Here is a 21,239-nt window from a genome sequence, read left to right as displayed (position 1 = left end):
TCAAGATTCCTACAGATCGATCTTTCTGACGATTCCACAACACATTGCGATCCTTTGACGATTGTGTGACGCGTTGATAACTAGGTGAAGAGCTTTAACTGCCTATTATTTCTCCATTATTAAGATTAATCACTGCCCATCTCCAGAGTCATTTTTTATAAATCGTCTTCTTCAACATCATATCAGTTGATGGTGGATAAATTAAGGGAGTTACAATATCAATTTTTTCTGTCCTGATGATGGTCTTAAAGAGTTGTCCATAAAGACCGAAACGTCGACTTTCAACTTTATCCAAAGAAGAATTTATACATCTGTATTTTGAATAGGTGTTTTACAGGCTTTACAGAGAATTTGATTTGATTTCAGATATACTTTTCCTGTATTCCTGTTTGTACATATATTTATCTGTATTGTATTTTTTCCCTTTATGATTCAATTTTGATAAAATCTACTGCTTTGCCTATACACATGTCTACTGGTTATTGTTTAATGTTAAGTATTGTCATGTTTATTTAGTCTTAATTATATGTCTGTTTACTTGATTCATTGAAACTAATCTCACTCAGGATTATTAATTTACCTGAATCCATTTCACTTGCATAACTAGCTATATCTAATCCGGAATATGAAGGAGTCATGTGTGCTCCCCGGGTACTGTGCTACTATGTCCGTGATGATTGTCTTTGCATTGCATACAATCTGTATATTGAGGGAGTGGTAGGACTTGCGGTTCCGATACATGTATTCTGTTTGTGCAGGTGGGCAGATGTGGATGTGGGTACAGTCAATGCATCCTATGATGTGTGGAAATTGGGCTACATTGTAAAATTGCAGCTTGGTTTCGTCCAAGTCCTGTTGGCTGGTGGGAAATGAAATGTAGTGGTGTAGGCGGGTCAGCATGGCCTCCAGGAAACTCCTTAGGCAGCGGGACATGGTGGGCTGGGATATACCCCCTGCAACAGCAACTATTCCCTGGAAGCTTCCGGAGGCCAGTAGGTGCAGGCTGCACAATACCTGCACATGTGTGGGGACGGCGTGGGTTCTCCTTGTTGGGTGCTGCAGGAGGGGGTCTAGGTCCCGGATCAGCTTGATTATCATTGCCCCACTTAGGCGGTAGTTTGCGTAGATCTGCTCCCTGGTTTGGCCCAGTAGGGTGACCCACTGACGGAATATCCGCTCCTGGATGCGTCGTCTGTTCTGTGCTGCTCGCTGTAGCCTTCGCCGCCTGACCACCATGTAGAGTCCTGGCATTGTGAGAGTCCTGAGGCTCCAGCTGCATGCCCTTAAGTGTGTTTGTTCAAGCCAGCAGCTGTGGGTACTTAGCAATACTTTTTTTCAGATGTTTTTTTTTTCTTTCATGGTTACCACCTGGTTTGGGTTCTCCTTAATTTGCGCGTCGCTATTTGCGATTTTCGGGTTTTTCGCATTTTGCGAAATTTCATGAATTGCGATAGCGATTTTTTGCGATTTCGCACTTTTATTCGCAGAAAACCTGCTTTCTCGCTATTACCGATTCGCTGATTGTGTTCTGCCTGGTTTCTGCGAATTTCATAGCGATTTTGCATAAATGTTTAGCGAATTCGCAATTTGTTTGTTGAATACCTTTTCTACAAATTGCGATCGCAATTGCTTTTTCGCAGCTATTGCGATCGCAAATTGGCTTCATGAATCTAGCTGTAAGTTCCGTAGAGCTCTTAAAACACATTTGTTCCGCTCAACACTTGATTATTGTTTTTTTTTTTTTTTTTTTTTTAAACATTTATTAAGCGCCTGGCTGCACAAAACTGTGTGTCCCTGCGCTGACTGCAAATGCAAACCATCAAGAAGACCAAGAGTCAGGCGAACGGAATTAATTTTTGGGAAATAGATGAGTTTTTAGTCTAGCTCTGAACCTTGTTTCAGATGGCTCCATCCGCAGCTGGATTGGCAAGGCATTCCAGAGCTTGGTGGCCAGGTAGCGGAAGGATTTTCCTCCCATTTTAGCTTTAGTGATGCGGGGGATTTTAAATAGCATCGTGCCTGCTGATCTAAGATCTTTGATCGGCCTATGGATGGTGATGAGGCCTCTCAGATAGCTAGGGCCTTTATTTTGGGCAATGCGATGTGCGTAGCAGAGAGTTTTAAATATAATTCTCTCTTTTACAGGGAGCCAGTGAAGCTTGGCAAGCGCATTTTTCGTGGATGCTCTCCGAGGGAGACCGAGCACCAGTCGTGCTGCAGAGTTCTGTATGCATTGTAACTGGTGCAGACTCTTTTGATTAAGGCCAAGTAGGAGAGCATTACCATAGTCCAGGTGGGGAGATATTAGGGCATGGACTATGGTCTTTCTTGCTTCTGTCGGATGAAGGTCTAAAACTTTACGCAGTACTTTTAGGGTGCAGTAGCATTTGCTTGTCACTTTGTTTACCTGGGCTCTACCTGAGAGATCGGCGTCAAGCATGACTCCGAGGTTCTTCACCTTCTCTACAGGCACAGGTAGTTCACCCAACTCACTAGGCCACCATGCATTTGACCAGACAGAAGTATCCTTCCCCACTATCAGAACCTCTGTTTTATCTCCGTTTAAACGGAGGCAGTTGGCATTCATCCACGTTGCTATGCTTAGCATACAGTTGGAGAAGTTGGGGGCTAGGTCTCTACTGTCTGGCGTTATTTTGAACACCAACTGGGTGTCGTCAGCATAGCTGACAATGCCCACCCCAAATTCCTCCGCAATGTGTGCCAGGGGTTCCATGTAGATGTTGAATAAGGTAGGGCTTAGACTAGAGCCCTGTGGAACCCCATGGCTAACACTGCGAGGAGATGACTTAAAGGGTGGGCAATGAAGTTGGAAAGTTCTGTCAGTGAGGTATGACTGAAACCAGGTGAGAGCAGAGTCTTTTACTCCCATGTCTGAGAGTCGAGACAGCAGCGTAGAGTGCAGCACGGTATCAAATGCTGCACTTAGGTCCAGTAGGACCAGCGCTGCTGTCTCTCCCTCATCCACCATTTTCCGTATCTGTTCGGTGGAATACAGAACGGCTGATTCCGTAGAGTGGCCTGATCTAAACCCTGATTGGGAAGGGTGGAGGAGTGATTCTTTCTCCAGAAACTCCATGAGTTGGAGATTGGCCACCTTTTCTATGATCTTAGCACAGAAAGGGAGAAGAGAGATTGGCCGCAGATTTTGAAGCTGAGTAATTGGAATGTTCGGTTTCTTTTTTAGTGGTATTACCTGGGCAGATTTCCAGTTTCTCAGGACATTGCCTTCCCGGAAAGAAGTTGTGATCAGTGGCTTTGTTGGCCTCCTCACTGTCTCTCACCATAGCGCGGGTACACGCCGGTGCGCGTAACCAGGCATAATTGAAATTTCCTTAATAATTATAATAATAAATGGTCTCGGCCTTCTTTTCTGTATACAGAGCCATTTCATGTGTAATTTTCGCAATTCGTTCAGCTGATATATATATATGCATTTAACTGAATGATTACCATGCTTGAAAAGCGTACAGTACCAATACTCATTTTTCGTGTATACACCATACACCATTTCAAATGCAATTTATGTATTTTGAGGTGGGTTGGAAAACACACATACATCGTTATATGTTTATATTGCTTATTATTTAGTAATGATGGACATTAATACGTGGAGTGGGTGTTGTATTTCTATCTAGGACCCTAATTCGATATTCCAGATTCATGCCCTTATGTGGTTATAACAAATAATATCCTTATAAAGGCATAAGAATCATATCCATATTTAGTAATAGCCCATGCAGTCCAAAACACGGCAAGGCTACTCCCATAGACTCCTAGAAAGCACAACGCATTCTTTAAACAAACCAAGCCTCCAGCAGCCCGGGAAAACCCCCTGCTTTTGTTTTGCTTTGCACAAAAATGACTGGAGTCCAGAAAGAACTGTTAGTTCTTAGTGACATCTTATGTCCAACCTTACGTCAAACCCGGCACCTTTCAGGTATAAATATACCAACGTTGCCTTAAGCAAACACACAGTGGTTGGGAGCAGAGCGACGTTCTATTTGCCCGGAAGCCCAGCTGTTTCGGAGAGCCGAAGGAAACCGCCCCTCCCTTTGACACACTGAGAGAGACGCTGTCTTTTTCTCAAGCTGAGAAGAAAATCCATCTCCGGTGTTCCCAAGTCACCCTCGCGGGTTGCTGGGAGATCGAGTCCTGAGAAGCGAGATACAAGACCTCCTTCATTCTATAACCAAGGTACGGAGCTGATTAAAACCTTAGAGAGAATTCTTGATTCCGATACTTGGCAAAAACCTAACTTAACTTAAAAACTGCAACTTATTTACTCCTTCCCACGTATTAGGCTTAGGTCAGGTACACCGGGGTAGGCGTATCTTAGAAGCACCAGTTGAGTTTGTTAGTCAATGTTTTTATGTATGTATATATTTTATCCATTTTAAAGTATCATATGGCTAAGAAACCATATCAATGCTTTTACAGTATTATTTCATAATACTACTTTTACTGTACGCACTTTACTTTATAATAAGTATTGCAATTGTGGCAATTCCTTTCTCTTGCATGAGAAAGAAGACTGCTCAATAAAATGACACCTTTTTATTGAAAACGCCCATCTCTCTACTTCTCTGCACTCTGGTGAAATTAAGCATGCACGATTGACTGAGTGAAATAGCTGTCTATTGTTTTCACATGACTCTAGGGATACACTCTTTATTCTGAGCCATCTTAAGTATATGTTCCTGGGAACAGAAGAAGGACAAGGAAGAGCTAACAACTCAAGAACTATGGACCATCACTGAAATTGGTGCCAAATCCTGCCTAGCTGCTGCTCTCCTTACAATTGCACTGTCCAGAACTTCGTTAACCAAGCAGCATCTTCATTGTGGTGGAGGAGCCACTATCCTATAGCTGCAGGCACCGATCGCACTTGTCCAGTACATCATCTTGCTGACCATCAGGTCCAACGAGGGTGCATCACACCAAGAAGAGTTCACCATGGTTACAGAAGGTCAGATACGTCTCCCTCTCAGGCCATACTGGAGCCGCCCAGTAGTAATACCCTGGGTACAAAGACATTTGCAGCAGCCAAGGCTTGCTGAGTGTCCAGGCTGGATACCACCAATGCCAACCCATGGCCTGACAATGAGGGACTTCAGGACCAAGGAGAGCTTCACCAAGAGTGGCTCCGCAGTCTTGTGTTTCTTTCCCTCTCCAGGTCGACCCAAGACCTGAGAGCTTCTAACATGAGAGACCTGCAGGACAAAACACCTCAGCACCCGAGCTCCACAACCCGAGTTCAAGTAAACTAATGTTGTCCCCTTGCTCCAGAGACCCTCAAGAGCCGAGCTCACCTTTGGGTTTTGCCAGACTTGTCCCCAAGTCCCCACTTGCAGCCTTTGTTTGCAGGTATTTTTTCCATTGACGTGTAGTGCTCGGAGCTACCAACGTGACCAGTACCTCTGCATCCGGACTCCCCAGGGCAGGTAAGCCCGAACTGCTGACGGTTTCTTGGACCTTGGACCAAGCACCTTAAGTTCTAAATGGTATCCTACAAATCCGATTGCAAGTAAATGTATGCAGTGCATATTTTTCCTATAGGATAACATTACCATGTTCGATTAACTGTTATTCAAGTATATTTTTTTGTATTATTTCAAAAATCTATATCACCGAAAGTACTTACCTCATTCCGATGATTTTGGTGTCTAAAATTATATAAAAATCTGTGCTATATTTCAAACTGGTCTAGAATTTCTTATTGAGTGTGTATCTCATTTATTGATTCTGTATGTACAAATAATGCTCAACACTCCCCTCTGAAAAGCCTAGGTGGCTCAACCACACTACCACAAATAGAGCACTTGGGATTATTAAAGTAAGCCCTGTAAACTAAATAAGGGTCACCTGGACTACTTGCCTGGTGTACCCCTACATTGGTACACTACATAAATAGCCATATTCCTACACCCAGCCCTACTCTTTATGATTCCCATATCAGCCCCACCGCCTTCATGGGCTGAGATGTGTCCAGGCCCGTTCCTAGTGATCTGTCACTGAATCAAAGAACGCCCATTGAAGTGTACTTGGGAGTCTCTCCTTCCCTTCTCCAGTGTGTCCCACCCAGCTCACAGGAATGTAGCAATACACAAATCTCTCTGGGAGGACATGTCTTCACCAGGCAGGCCTCAGCTTCCCAGAATAGAATGCAGGGTCCTCCATGTAATATACCATTTCAGGCACTCTTGCACTCAGTGTATGAACCCAGTATACACGCTGTGCAGTACCGTAACCTCCATGTATTGTGCTCTCACAGACCCACACACACTCAGCACATACATTCGCTCTGCCCACTGTTCAGTACTGTAAGTTAGTAAATAAGGAGCTTGTAAAGTGCATGAATGCCGAGGTGTCTTCGCGCTGGAGTTGTAGAGAAATGTAGTGAAACTAGGAGTCACTGTGTCATTGCTGAGAAGGGGAGAGTTAAGCCCTCCCATGCTCATGACGAGCTCAGCTCGTCATGAGCCACGGTGGCCGTGTGCACATGACAAGCTCGTTATAACGGCCGCAATGCTCGCAGGCGGGGCTAATTCCCCCGCTGTGCTGAGCGTTCTAAAGAAATGGGTGTGGCTGTGACGAGCTCAGCTCGTCATGAGCACAGCGCCACTGTGCTGCGTGATTGGCTGAGCTCGTCACGAGCACCGGAGCACTGTGCGCACCCCCACCCCCCAGCACAGCGGGGGAATTAGCCTCGCAGGGGAGGGGTTAGGTTTTGAACAATCTCCTAAACTGGGGTCTAGAGGATTGAAGCCTAATGTTCTCTGGTAACTCATTCCACTGCTTAGATGCTAGATATGAGAGACATCTGCCTCCCCATCTTGCCTTGTTGATTTTAGGGACCCGAACCAAAGCTTTATTGGCTGATGTGAGATTCCCATGGAGGTCTACCATTGGAATAGTTTGTGAAAATCCATTGGCCCTCGAGTCCCACATAGAGGGCTTTATGCACCAGACACAATGCCTTAAACTCTGTTCGTTGCCTAACTGGAAGCCAGTGGAGATTCCTGATAGTGCTAGAAATATGCTGATATTTAGGATATAAAGTTTGTGCTGCAGAATTTTGCAAAGATTACAGTTTTGACAGTTGATGTGTGTCAATGCCTAAATACAGAGTGTTGCAATAGTCAATACGGAAAAGAACAAGAGAAACCACAACCGCTTTCCTCAGGTCTAAGGGAATAAATGGCAAGATTTTACGCAATATTTTTAAAAGAAAGTAGCAGGATGACGTCCCCTGGTTAATCTGCCCTGAGAAGTTTAGCTGGACATCACAAAGAAAACCTAAATTTCTAATTTTGTCTATAGGGACCGGACAGGTTCCTGCCATTGCCGGCCACCATGCTTGATTCCATATAGGAGGTCCAGTTCCAAATTCCAAAACCTCCTTCTTATCTGTATTTAGTTTAAGATAGTTCTTGTGCAACCAACCCATAATGTGCCCAGGTCTTCTGTGAACTCTACCCACCACCGTATCGGCACCTGCAGAGATGGAAATTATAATTTGTGTATCGTCGGCATTCAATACTAGCAAGAAGCCTTGGTCCCTAATTAGTTTAGCCACCGGTGTCACATACATATTAAATAGAGTTGGCGGCAGTGCTCTCTCCCCTGTGGAACTCCACAGGGGAGAGAGAATCTATCAGATTCAAGGTTGTCCCAGCACACCCTCTGTTCTCTGGCTGTCAGGAAAGAGATGAGAAGGGTTAACGCTGAGTCCTTAATTCCTATTGCCTTCAGCCGTTGTGTAAGTACAGTTATGATTAACCGTGCCGAACGCAGCTGATAGGTCAAGTAGGATTAGGACGGCTCTGCCACCACCAGCCATTCGCCAACGGATTTCCTCAGTCGCCATGATTAGTGCTGACTCCGCAGAGTGGTACAATCGAAAGCCCTGCTGAGTGGAAACTAGATGGTGGTTGGTCTCCAGATAGCCTGTTAGATCTGAGTTGATGGCTTTTTCCAATATTTTGGACGCTAAGGGTAGACAGAAAATCGTCTGGTAGTTTTTTACTTCGAATGGGACGAGGGAAGGTTTCTTTAGGATGGGTCTGATAAAGGCTTTCTTCCAGGAAACTGGAAAATCACCTGTCCTGATAACATTATTCAGGAGGGGGGCTAGTAAAATACTACCTTTACCCGAGACCCCATGAATGATGGGGGACAGGGGTCTGATGGGGACCCGGACTTAGTGGCCTGCAGCAGGTCATCGACTATGTCCACTGTTAGAGGCGAGAAGCTAGTCAAGTGGCTGGTAGTAGATGAAACATCTTCCGTTGATTGAGCATGCAAGATGGCAAGGCGGGAGCTCTGACCCTCTAGTTCCTCATATATTGTTTGGACCTTTAACTGAAAGAAACTAGCCATTTTATTGCAAAGAACTTGATCGGGGGCAAAAAGGTTCCCCTGTTGTAGCTTAGATAAGGCTGTGACGGTCTTGGAGAGTACTCTGGCAGAGTTTTTAGCCGCCTCTATTTTACTAGTATAGTAGATCTTTTTGGGACTTACAATTGCTTCTTTATATTTGGTTAATGCACAGTTATAGTTATTTTTACCCACCATGCTATATTCCGCCCTCCATGCACGTTCTAAGCATCAACATCTGGATTGTGAGGTTTTCAGCTCAGAGTTGTACCAAGGTGCAGAGGGTTGATTCCTATGTTGTTTAACTATTCTTTCAGGAGCCAGTCGATTAATGTCAGACCTTATCGAGTTGTCATAACTATTGGCCGCCAAGTTTGGGTCAGGTGCTAAGGTCTGCATGTGGTTGTCAAGCGACTCTGTTAGACGGCGATCCATGAGAAAGGCCTATGTCATGGTACAAACACATGATCCATGTTTGCCTATGGCAACAATAATCAGCAATAGGGATCCATGAATCTTATATGTGAATTATGAAAAGCAATTACAAAGGGAGTAAGCCTGACCAGTTCTTTTGTGAAAAATGATTTTTTTTAAAACCAAAAGGCCTTTAAACATAGATTTTCATTGCATTTTGTCAAAGGCTGTAGACAGACATTTTCTTACACGGAATCCCACAGGTTAATTCAGTAGGCAAAGGTTTTAGTGTTAGGTGCTCCCTCTGACAAACAGTTGCAGTTAAAGATTATGCAATGTGATAATCCTTATTAGGAATGTCTGACATATTATCGGCAGACAGAATATCTACATACAAAAATATTGACACAAAAATATCGACAGCAAAAATATCGGAGTTATATCTTCATAAAGGTAAGTACAAAAATATCGGAAATAAAATATCGTAGTACAAAAATATCGAAATCAAATCTATCGTTTTTTTATGTATTAATAATAATGTTAAAATTATTTAAAAATAAATATAATTTTACTATTATTACATTAAAACATTAAAACATATTTAAAAATTAATAACTAATACATATACATTTAAAATAAATTAAAAAGTGTACATCTAAAATAATATATATACTTACTACACATATTGCAACAGTAGTAAAAGCGTTGGATAGTGTAGGGGTTTACATTACTATTCCCACTCCAGAGGGCGCAATTGTAGGGAAAGCGTTGGATAGCGTAGGGGTAAAAATTACTATTCCCACACCAGAGGGTGCAACAGTAGGGAAAGCGTTGGATAGCGTAGGGGTAAAAATTACTATTCCTACTCCAGAGGGTGCAACAGTAGGGAAAAGGTTGGATAGCGTAGGGGTAAAAATTACTATTCCTACTCCAGAGGGTGAACAGTAGGGAAAAGGTTGGATAGCGTAGGTGTAAAAATGACTATTCCCACTCCAGAGGGTGGAACAGTAGGGAAAGCGTTGGATAGCGTAGGGGTAAAAATTACTATTCCCACACCAGAGGGTGCAACAGTAGCGAAAGCGTTGGATAGCGTAGGAGTAAAAATTACTATTCCTACTCCAGAGGGTGCAACAGTAGGGAAAAGGTTGGATAGCGTAGGGGTAAAAATTACTATTCCCACTGCAGAGGGTGCAACAGTAGGGAAAAGGTTGGATAGCGTAGGGGTAAAAATTACTATTCCCACTGCAGAGGGTGCAACAGTAGGGAAAAGGTTGGATAGCGTAGGGGTAAAAATTACTATTTCCACTCCAGAGGGTGCAACAGTAGGGAAAGCGTTGGATAGCGTAGGGGTAAAAATTACTATTCCCACTCCAGAGGGTGCAACAGTAGGGAAAGCGTTGGATAGCATAGGGGTTTAAATTACTATTCCCACTCCAGAGGGTGCAACAGTAGGGAAAGCGTTGGATAGCGTAGGGGTAAAAATTCCTATTCCACACCAGAAGCTGCAACAGTAGGGAAAGCGTTGGATAGCGTAGGGGTTTAAATTACTATTCCCACTCCAGAGGGTGCAACAGTAGGGAAAGCGTTGGATAGCGTAGGGGTAAAAGTTACTATTCCCACTCCAGAGGGTGCAACAGTAGGGAAAGCGTTGGATAGCGTAGGGGTAAAAATTACTATTCCCACTCTAGAGGGTGCAACAGTAGGGAAAGTGTTGGATAGCGTAGGGGTAAAAATTACTATTCCTACTCCAGAGGGTGCAACAGTAGGGAAAAGGTTGGATAGCGTAGGGGCAAAAATTACTATTCCTACTCCAGAGGTTGCAACAGTAGGGAAAAGGTTGGATAGCGTAGGGGTAAAAATGACTATTCCCACTCCAGAGGGTGGAACAGTAGGGAAAGCGTTGGATAGCGTAGGGGTAAAAATTACTATTCCCACACCAGAGGGTGCAACAGTAGCGAAAGCGTTGGATAGCGTAGGAGTAAAAATTACTATTCCTACTCCAGAGGGTGCAACAGTAGGGAAAAGGTTGGATAGCGTAGGGGTAAAAATTACTATTCCCACTCCAGAGGGTGCAACAGTAGGGAAAAGGTTGGATAGCGTAGGGGGAAAAATTACTATTCCCACTCCAGAGGGTGCAACAGTAGGGAAAGCGTTGGATAGCGTAGGGGTAAACATTACTATTCCCTCTCCAGAGGGTGCAACAGTAGGGAAAGCGTTGGATAGCATAGGGGTTTAAATTACTATTCCCACTCCAGAGGGTGCAACAGTAGGGAAAGCGTTGGATAGCGTAGGGGTAAAAATTACTATTCCCACACCAGAAGGTGCAACAATAGGGAAAGCGTTGGATGGCGTAGGGGTTTAAATTACTATTCCTACTCCAGAGGGTGCAACAGTAGAGAAAAGGTTAGATAGCGTAGGGGGGAAAATTACTATTCCCACACCAGAGGGTGCAACAGTAGCGAAAGCATTGGATAGCGTAGGAGTAAAAATTACTATTCCTACTCCAGAGGGTGCAACAGTAGGGAAAAGGTTGGATAGCGTAGTGGTAAAAATTACTATTCCCACTGCAGAGGGTGCAACAGTAGGGAAAAGGTTGGATAGCGTAGGGGTAAAAATTACTATTCACACTCCAGAGGGTGCAACAGTAGGGAAAGCGTTGGATAGCGTAGGGGTAAAAATTACTATTCCCACTCCAGAGGGTGCAACAGTAGGGAAAGTGTTGGATAGCGTAGGGGTAAAAATTACTATTCCCACTCCAGAGGGTGCAACAGTAGGGAAAGCGTTGGATAGCGTAGGGGTAAAAATTACTATTCCCACTCCAGAGGGTGCAACAGTAGGGAAAGCGTTGGATAGCGTAGGGGTAAAAATTACTATTCCTACTCCAGAGGGTGCAACAGTAGGGAAAAGGTTGGATAGCGTAGGGGTAAAAATTACTATTCCTTCTCCAGAGGGTGCAACAGTAGGGAAAACGTTGGATAGCCTAGGGGTAAAAATTACTATTCCCACTCCAGAGGGTGGAACAGTAGGGAAAGCGTTGGATAGCGTAGGGGTAAAAATTACTATTCCCACACCAGAGGGTGCAACAGTAGGGAAAAGGTTGGATAGCGTAGGGGTAAAAATTATTATTCCCACTCCAGAGGGTGCAACAGTAGGGAAAGCGTTGGATAGCGTAGGGGTAAAAATTACTATTCCCACACCAGAGGGTGCAACAGTAGGGAAAGCGTTGGCTAGCGTAGGTATACAAATTACTATTCCCACACCAGAGGGTGCAACAGTAGGGGAAGCGTTGGATAGCGTAGGAATAAAAATTACTAATTAATTTTATTAAATAATTACTATTATTTATTTACCAATTAATTATTAATTAACAATTTTAAAACTATATAGATCTAAAGACTGCCTTTGACCTAGTTCCTAGGGAGGAACTCTGGAGGGTTTTACAGGGTCTTGGGCTGCCCCCCTATATTCTACTGCTTCTCATTGAACTACATAAAGACAACTACGCCCAGGTGCGATGGGGACGGAACGGGGAAAAGACCGACAGGATCCCAGTAAAAAGGGGCGTCTGACAGGGTTGCGTACTAGCTCCCACACTATTTTCTCTGTACGTGAATGGTGTGGTAGAGCACCTGCTTGAAGAACCAGCAGACGCCCCCTCCCTGGAGGGCGTGAGGATTCCAACCCTATTGTTTGCGGACGACACCCTCCTCATTTCAAAGACTCCCCAGGGCCTCCAGAAACTTTTGAACCGTTTTCAGGTCTTCTGCTCAAAAAGAGGGCTTGCCATCAATGTGGACAAAACCAAATATTTGACCATGCACCTATCACGCAGGATTGGTCGCCCTCCTGTACTGAACTCTGTTCCCCTGGAGAGAGTCTCAGAATTTGACTATCTAGGGATCCGCGTGAGTGATGTCATGAGCTGGTCACCCCACATTGTTAAAATGACCCTTAGCCATAAAAGGGTGGGGGGTGCTCTGTTGAGTGAGTACCGTAACTCTTCAAAGCAATGTGTGGCTCCAGTAATCGACATCTACAAAGCTAAAGCTGTCACGGCATCTCTCTACGGGGCTGAGTTATGGGGCCTTGGTAATGTGGAAGCCCTATCCAAGGCCGAGAACAAATTTCTGAAGGACCTTCTGGCCATTCCGCTGAGTACTCCAACAGTGCCGGTGCTCCTGGATGCGGGCTGAAAATCAATCAAGGACCAGGCTCGCCTTCGGCCCCTTCTGTTATGGGCTCGCTTGTGGAGGGTCCCAGAACTGAAATCATATGCGGATGGGTTGTCAGAAGTGATGGGAACAGTCGGTTGGCACAAGATAAAGTGGCTAAGGGACATTAAAAACCTCCTGGGAGAGCTAGGTCTGGGGTCATGTTGGACTACACGATCTGCCCCGCCGAAAGCGTCTCTGAAAAAAATGTATTGGGAGTGGGTCTCTGCCCAGCTCATTAGCAACCCACGTCACTGCAATACCACCGCAGCCTACTTGAAAATAAAAGACGTTGTTGCTTATGAGCCATATCTGGATCTAATCACAATCTCAGCTGACCGGGCACTTTACATTAAATTCAGAGTAGGCACCTTGCCACTAGGAGACTTGCTCTCACGATGGAACACGCCCGCGCATTTGTCACCGCACTGCGCACTATGTATAAGTAGGCCCGAAACTGTGGCTCATTTCTTTTTCGAATGCCCTGATTACATCCGCCCAAGAAGACACTGGCTTAAACCTTTCTGTAGACAATTGGGAACTCACCAGTATACGGTGGCCTTACGGATTTTACTAACCGATACATCCTTCCCCATAGTTTGTGGCGTATCTAAATTCCTCAAATGGGCATCGTTGATCCGCTCAAAAAGACTGTCTATATCAATTTAATTCTTTTTTAAATAATTTATTGTTGTACAGCTTATAGAACTTTTATCTGACCTGGTTTTTAACTTGTACAGTCTTTTCTGTTTCGATGTGCTACTCTTTATGTAATGCTTTTATGATATTTTTCATATCGAAATAAAGCTATCAACCAGATTAATTTTAAAAAATTACATATATTAGCACATTAACTCTAATTATTGTAATTAACTAATTAATATTAATTAATTACCAATTAATTATTAATTACCAATAACAAATAATTCTATTTATTTGCACATTAACTCTAATTAATGTAATTACTAATTATTATAAATTAATTACCAATTCATTATTAATTGACAATAACAAAAATAAATTATATTAGCACATTAACTCTAATTATTTTAATTAACTAATTATTATTAATTAATTAACTATTAATTATTATTTAAAAATGTTTTTAAATATGTATTAATTAATTAATTATTATTAAATTACTTCCCACCCTATTCCCCTATAAACCCACAACCCGCTCTGATACTAAAACGCAAAATGTAAACAAAATTACTAATTTTCAAACATACATTTAATAACATATTTAACAAACATATAAACAACATAATAAAATACAAAACACTAAACATAATTTCGATATTATTAAATTTCGATATTAGTAACATACATACCATAAAAACGATATTCTGTCTGTCGATATTCTGGACATCGATATTCTATACCATCGAAATTAAAACATCGATATTATTGTATATCGATATTTAAATTTCGATATTTTGTCTCCCTACCCCTTATTAGGTCCTTTTATGGGAAATTGTATATTGTTTTGACAAATTTAATTTTGCATATACTTGTACATGTATAGGCTTGCACCTGATGGTTTCCAGTTTATGCATTTGATAAAATGGATACATTTGCGGTGCAGTGTTCAATGCATTAGGCCACAAATCACTCCATTGGCTCCTCAAGTCTAGAACGGGAATAGGAGGAACTCTTCTGACCTCTTTTGAATCTTTTCTCTCTTCAATATCTCAATTTGTGTAATTCAATGTTTTTGAATCGCATTCATATCTGGTGAATTATAGTGTGCCGCAATGATCTATCCTAATAACCTCATCCTAAACGACCACATCAATAAACTAACAAAATCGTCATCCTATAAAATCTACCTACTCAGAACACTGAAACCGTCCATCCCACTTCCTGACATTAGAACCGCAGGTCAAGCTCCTGTACTCACTCATCTAGATGGTGGAAAAGCCATACTTTCAACCTTCACAAATTCACTACCACACCCCTGCAAGCGGTTGATCAATTAGTTGCTCTTGTGAAGAAATCTGACCACATCTCACCCAACCTATGACACCTTCACAGGCCACTTCACGAAGTAAGAGATGACCTCGAGATTGCATGTATCACACATTGTGCATGTCACCAGAACCCTAAGATGGCAAAATAGGAATATAGTATGAATGTTGCTTGTTATATTGTTATATTGTATGTTTATTTTTGAACAGTTAGCATGAAAAGAGCAGATTTTCCAAACAGGAATATGTTTTTAGGTAGCAGTAAGTGGAATACAGTTCTATACTTTTAAAAAGAAGAAAAAGTATTTCATTAAAAGTATATGTTTTGTTTTTAGAAAATCAGGTTGCATTTTGTTAAGAGCAAATTCTGACTATATATGTCAGATGTCTGAAGCTGTTGCCAGCAAGGTACAGTTTATTTTATTTATTTAAAAAGTTTATATAGCGCTGACTAGACCCGGAGGTATCAGAGCGCTTTACATGAGAATCAACAATGTAACAGAAAAAATTCAACAATAACACAATAAATCCCAAGAAATAGGCAATACAATTAGGAGAGGAGAGAAAGGAGAGAGAAAAGTAGTGGAGGGGGCAGGGTAGGTGAGAGAGGGAGGATAAGGGAAGAGACAACAAGGAGGGACGAAAAGAGTTTCATTAAACAATGGCGAAAGGTGAAATTCTGTAGAGCGGTTAGGGACTGTCAATATCCAAATGAACTGAAGGCCTGAATATAGGCCTCCGAATGGATGAAATCTCTTTCTCACATGAATTATGACATAGTCTTAAAAATAACTTGCTTTGGTGTGAAAAACTGTTTTTGAACCACTGCTTCATGTGACTTAATAACATCTTGACCCTACTATCAGTGGTACGGAAACAATTTTCAGAATGGGGTGCTGCATTAATGTTATATCACTGAAGTCATGGGGATTGTGAAAAATCTAAGCCTCTTAAAAGAATAAGTATAGCAAATGAGGCAAGAAGCCCATTCAGCCAGGAGAGAGGAAAGGGCAGTTGGTGCAGGTGCGGCCGGCACCGATCAGAGCTGCGGGGACGCGAGGGGGGGGGGGATGAGTGAAGTAGGGGGGATGATGCGAAAGGACGGGAGGAAACGGGGGAAGCGGCTAGGAAAAAATTACATTAAAAACTTACCTTTTCGCCGCTTCCTTGCCCTTCCCTCCTCTGTAGTCCTCCATTGCTGAGAGAGCCAAAGGAAGCACACCCAGGCTTCCAGTCAGCCAATAACAACACTGCTGTGATTGGTCTGAGCACCTTTTTTTGGCACTCAGCCGCTGACTGTTTTCCACATAGGCTGCGATGCAGCCGGCATGGAGAACATGCGAAGTGCACATGACTGTTATGGGTGGCCTGAGAGGGCCGCCCAAGCAGTCATAGCACGCTTTAGGAGGGTACAAACACTCCTCTACTCCCCCGCCCCCTCATGCAAAACTGTGGGTGGAAGTAAGAGAAAATAAAATGCTAACACAAGTTATTATCATTTTATTTTCTCTGTTTTCCACTGCAAAATAGCAGTGAGGCGACGCTCCTCCGCCTTAGCAGAGGAGCCGCCACTGAGTTGTTGGTGCATTTTGCAGCACTGGTGAGGCATGGCACTCTCATTTACTGCTAGTACATTTTCAGTTGAAATGGCACTAAATTTGCAAAGACTAATTAGCGCATAAAGTATAATGTGTGAAAATCGGGTTTCAGCAAATATTTAGCATTTGTGCATTACCAAGTAAAGTGTCTTGATTTTGTTTCGATCCTACCAAAATCTTTGTTTCTATCACACTTCAGAATTACAAAAAAGTGCTTCATTTGTGCTTTACTGAATGCTTACATAATTTGAAATATGTGTATAGCTCATTGACTGATATTTAAATGTCGTGCATTAGAAACCAAACAGCATCCCACGGCATTTCCATTTGCTTCCAATACCCCAGCAGGACTGGCACCTGGATCATTTTTTTTACTAAACATCCTCTCACTTTGCAGTCAGATAAATAAAAGTACACGAATAGGCAGCTGTTTTTCAGAAGACGAAGTCTGACATTTGATCTTTGTAAACGCGCAGCAAATGTTACAACATCAACAAAAAATTGTAAAACATCTTTATTGCTCATTCAACCTCTAAACTCCAGCTAATGCACCCCCAGGGGTGGGGTCCCTAATTTCTGCGCCTATGCCTACTACCCGAGGAGGTTGAAAGCCTTTCATACCAAAACTTACTGAAATGGCAAACGAGACCTAACCTAAATTAACACTTTTTCCTTTTAGTTTGGCCCCTTTCTGCACTCTTTGTCCTGAGTGAAAAGGGCAGCATGCTCCTTCCTACCTCTGCAGCGCTCCCTTTTTGTAGGCCGCCCCCTCGGCTGTAGGGTGTGGCCAGCAGCAGGTATTTATTTTCACTATCAGAAGGGAAGGGATGTGTTTTAGCAGCGCTGCAGTGTAGTTAGTAAGGCGATCCCAGCTTCAGAAATAAGCCATTGGAGATACCAGCTTGTCTGCTGTGGGCACATGTTACTCGACGAATAATAGCAGCGCAGGTCAAGATGGAGATAGGAAGCGTCCGGTTCTTCGTTCTGGTGGGGGTTTTCTTCACATGTGCTCAGAAGGTAAGTCCTAGCATGTTTTTAAATCGACCTCCCTCAGTTAGACTTTATATTTCCACAGCCCCACCCTCTGTTAAGATTGTTCGTGCCTGCCTCCTGTCAGCTCTTCCATTGTTCAGCTCGTTTCTAGTCAGAAGTCTGCGCTGTGCTCTTTCTGCGTGACGGGTCTTCCATGCCACAGAGACAAGGCACAGAGGTCATGACCTTCAGAGCCTGTCAGCAGCGGCGCGCGGCCCACGGTGTGTCAGCAGCCAGGCTCAGCGCGCGCCGGCCGAGAAACATGACCTGCATTCCGCCCTGTACGGTCGCGAGCGCAGGTCAAGGGCAGGTCTGGGAAGGGCCAGTGCATGAGCGAGGCAGAGGCAATTCAAAGAGGAATTTAATCTTTTTTTTTTCAATTTAAATTGCACGTTTATCTGCTTCTCTGGCATGGAAATGTGTTACTCATTGTGATTTTAAAAATGTAAATCTTACTTTTTTCCAGGCTGCTTCCCAGAGCGCAGGTAAAATATATTTTTGTTTGTTTCATATGCAGTTGACACTCACATGACCACAAGTTTTTCATTGATTAAAATGAACTACAAGTAGATATTTGGATCAAAGTATTGTGCTTTCCAATACCGTTGTCATCGATTCCTCCGCACAAATATCTATAAATTAAATGATGAGATGAGGGTGGGATCATATATAAAAGTATGCCTGTATATTAATTATCTATCTATCTATCTATCTATCTATCTATCTATCTATCTATCTATCTATCTATCTATCTATCTATCTATCTATCTATCTATCTATCTGTTTCTAAGACTGTGATAATTGCAGTATTGAACTTGGAAAAGCTGTATTTGATCAATACTAGAATCTCGTTGCTGCTTAAAGAATTTAATGTACGCACGTCTTCCCTGGGTTACTTCTGCGGGAGGGGTACCTCGAGTCTTGAAAGTATGTCATTAATATTAACTTGCAGCCTTATGAAATGAGGTCTTCAGAGAAGATTGCGCTGAGCTCACAAGACAGGTTAAGACATCTCCATCCATCTCGAGGCTCAAGTCTAAACATGGGGCCTTAAGTTATATCTTATTGCCATATACATTTTTCTGTTTCTTCATTTGTACCCCATTTTCCCCCTTTTCATATCTTCAATAAAATCTAACTTAAAAAAAACATGGGGACCTCACTTTTGAAAAATAGATATGCTCCAGTACCTTTCAATAATGTATTTATTTGTGGTATTTATAAAGTACGGGGTTACTAAAAGGCTCTCTAAATTACCTCTCTTTCTGCTTTTTTTTAAAGAGCTTGGTGTGGAGTTACTAATGAATGTACATTTTCGGTGCATTTCGCTTGATGATCTCAGTGCATGAAATGTATTTTTCGACATAGTTTGCTTTGAAATGCTGCAGCCAGATGCCACACTTCGCTGATAAATTGTGCTTTGTTTGTTTGTTGTAAACCTCAGCTATCGACGTGTCCATTTTTCAACTGACGGAGAGAAGCTTCTACGTCCAATGGACCAAGATTGCAGGCACTTCTTACTACAGGGTGACGGCCACCCCTGTTAGCTCTGTGATCACCCCGCCAGCCTTTGCCGTGTTCAACAGTGCTGTCAGCATTGGGACCCTCAACACCCTGGTGCCAGACACGTTATATGACGTCACCGTGGAAGCCTTTGACAGCAATGGAGTCACACTGGCTGAGGGGACCATAGTAGGGCACACAGGTACGAGCTGTCTAATTCACTCTCTTGTATCCTTAATGCCTACCACATCACCCATCTCACCCTTAAAAGGTGGCATATACCTATGATATGAATTAATGGATGTAGTGGGCAGGGGGTTCAAGCTGGGACTACATCTTAGCGGTTGGCACTATGCCATGGCTGTGGGTGAGGATGGAGTGGGCCCACCTGCCTGTGCTGAGGTCGAAAGCGATTAATACGTGAACATTATGGAAAAGTTTACGCTGTATTGATAATGCACCTGTGTAAAGTGCACATCAGGATCACTGATAGCATGCCACAAACAAAGTTTTGGTTTGACATGTGAAGCATGTACATAAGCGCGTGACACAGAAAGCTGCTTGATCATATACTTATTCATTTATATTCAATATGTACGTGAGATTTTGTGAAGGGCAAAAACGTGCTGCTGACTGGGGTGGGTCGAGTGCTTTTTGTGGAATACGGTCCATGATCAAATTCAAGTGCACACTACACATAACACAATTGAGGAAGATTCCACAGGGCCCAACTCACAAATTGAACCATGCTTCCTTAGAAGTACTGGTATAAACTTATATCACAAAAAAATGGGGTGGGGGTTCTGTAAAATGTCCATAACTTTCTGCTCTATTAATGCCTGATTCATTAAGGTGTAAGTTCAGAAGTGAGAATAAGTGTGAGGAGTGTTTGTGAATGCACACAAAGATATCCCCTATAGTTGCTCTTCTCTTTTTCATTGCGTTTCCTTTACCTGACATTCCTCTACTTCCACCTACTAAACATTTTTCAGGGGTCACCTTTGAGTGTGAAAAATCCTTCAAACCATTATAACTTTCCACACTCGTGACACTTCTGTATGCAATGCCCCCAGGCCGTACCTCTATGAAGCAGAAAAATGTATTGTACATGGAGGTGGAAGCTTTTCCACGCATAAATTACATTTACCTGTGGAAAAATCTTTTGGAATTGTAGCCTTCATTGTGCCAAATGACTGCAGTCTGATGTGGACGGCTGCTCCTCAAACCTTGTGTAGGAGGGCAGCACTGATGTGTCATTAACTGTTTGGACTTTGCACTTCCGGTCCAGGGAGCCACAACCGATGCTCCTGATCATATCAGCACCATTAATAATGGGATGGATGCTTCTCTCTAGTTGCCTCATAATGATAAAGCATTTTGACCATAGATACCCATAAGGCAGGCGAGTAACTTTTTGCAAATGCAATGCCTTAGCTAATCAGGGGCAGCAAGAGGTAGCAGGTGGTCCTGATTGCATTTCATACAGGCTGCTTTGCAACAACTGTGATTGTAGCAATCCTAACTATTGCAAGTTAGAGAGCGTACATCTCTGCTGTCGCTGTTCTAGTGCATGCACCTATTACAGTCACTGTGTGTTTAGCACGCTTGGGACTGGGTATTCAATAAATATTATCTGGTAAAAAGTAGCATGACGTGTCAAGGGGTCAAATATCATGTGACGTCACCTTTGTGTGACATCAGTGAGTCTTATCACGTGCCGCTCTCGCCACCCCTGTGAATGTAGTGAAACTATGCCACTGCGTCACGGTCTTCTTTTGAATTGTTGGAGCGACTTTCTAAAGATGTCTCTCATGTAGGGTCCAATCAGACCATGCTGCATGTCACCCATTAGAGATTTACACATCACTGGCATCTGCATGCACCCAGTCTTCCTGTGAAGGGGGAGGGTTCTGGGACCATGCCTGCCCAGCTCATCCTTTGAGAGTCCTTTTTTTTAATTATAGAGCTGCCTGTAAGGGCTTTATTAGTGCAAGAATGGATCTTTGAGCACCCTTGAACCACCAGAAGTGTATAAAGTGTAAACACTGTCAGTCTCTATACCACGTTGATGACGTTCAAATGCCATGCATGACAGCAAAGATACATGAGGGGTCTTA

At 43.0% G+C, this 21,239-nt stretch overlaps 1 protein-coding gene across 1 annotated transcript in view; it reads left to right on the top strand.

The window, feature by feature from the left end:
• The first annotated feature begins 17,421 nt into the window (after window positions 1-17,421).
• The window catches only part of FNDC7 (fibronectin type III domain containing 7), a 36,099-nt gene continuing 32,281 nt past the window's right edge, over window positions 17,422-21,239 (top strand). Inside the window, exons 1-3 of the mRNA XM_086936314.1 lie at window positions 17,422-17,604; window positions 18,086-18,104; window positions 19,064-19,324. Of these exons, the coding sequence (XP_086792440.1) occupies window positions 17,542-17,604; window positions 18,086-18,104; window positions 19,064-19,324 (343 nt within the window). The 5' untranslated portion in view covers window positions 17,422-17,541. The remainder of the gene's footprint in view (window positions 17,605-18,085; window positions 18,105-19,063; window positions 19,325-21,239) is intronic.

This window comes from Lissotriton vulgaris, chromosome 1_1 (assembly GCF_964263255.1).
Source record: "Lissotriton vulgaris chromosome 1_1, aLisVul1.2, whole genome shotgun sequence".
NCBI classification, from domain to species: domain Eukaryota; kingdom Metazoa; phylum Chordata; class Amphibia; order Caudata; family Salamandridae; genus Lissotriton; species Lissotriton vulgaris.
The sequence above is the reverse complement of the archived record's forward strand: the minus strand, read 5'-3'. Positions and strand labels throughout refer to the sequence as shown.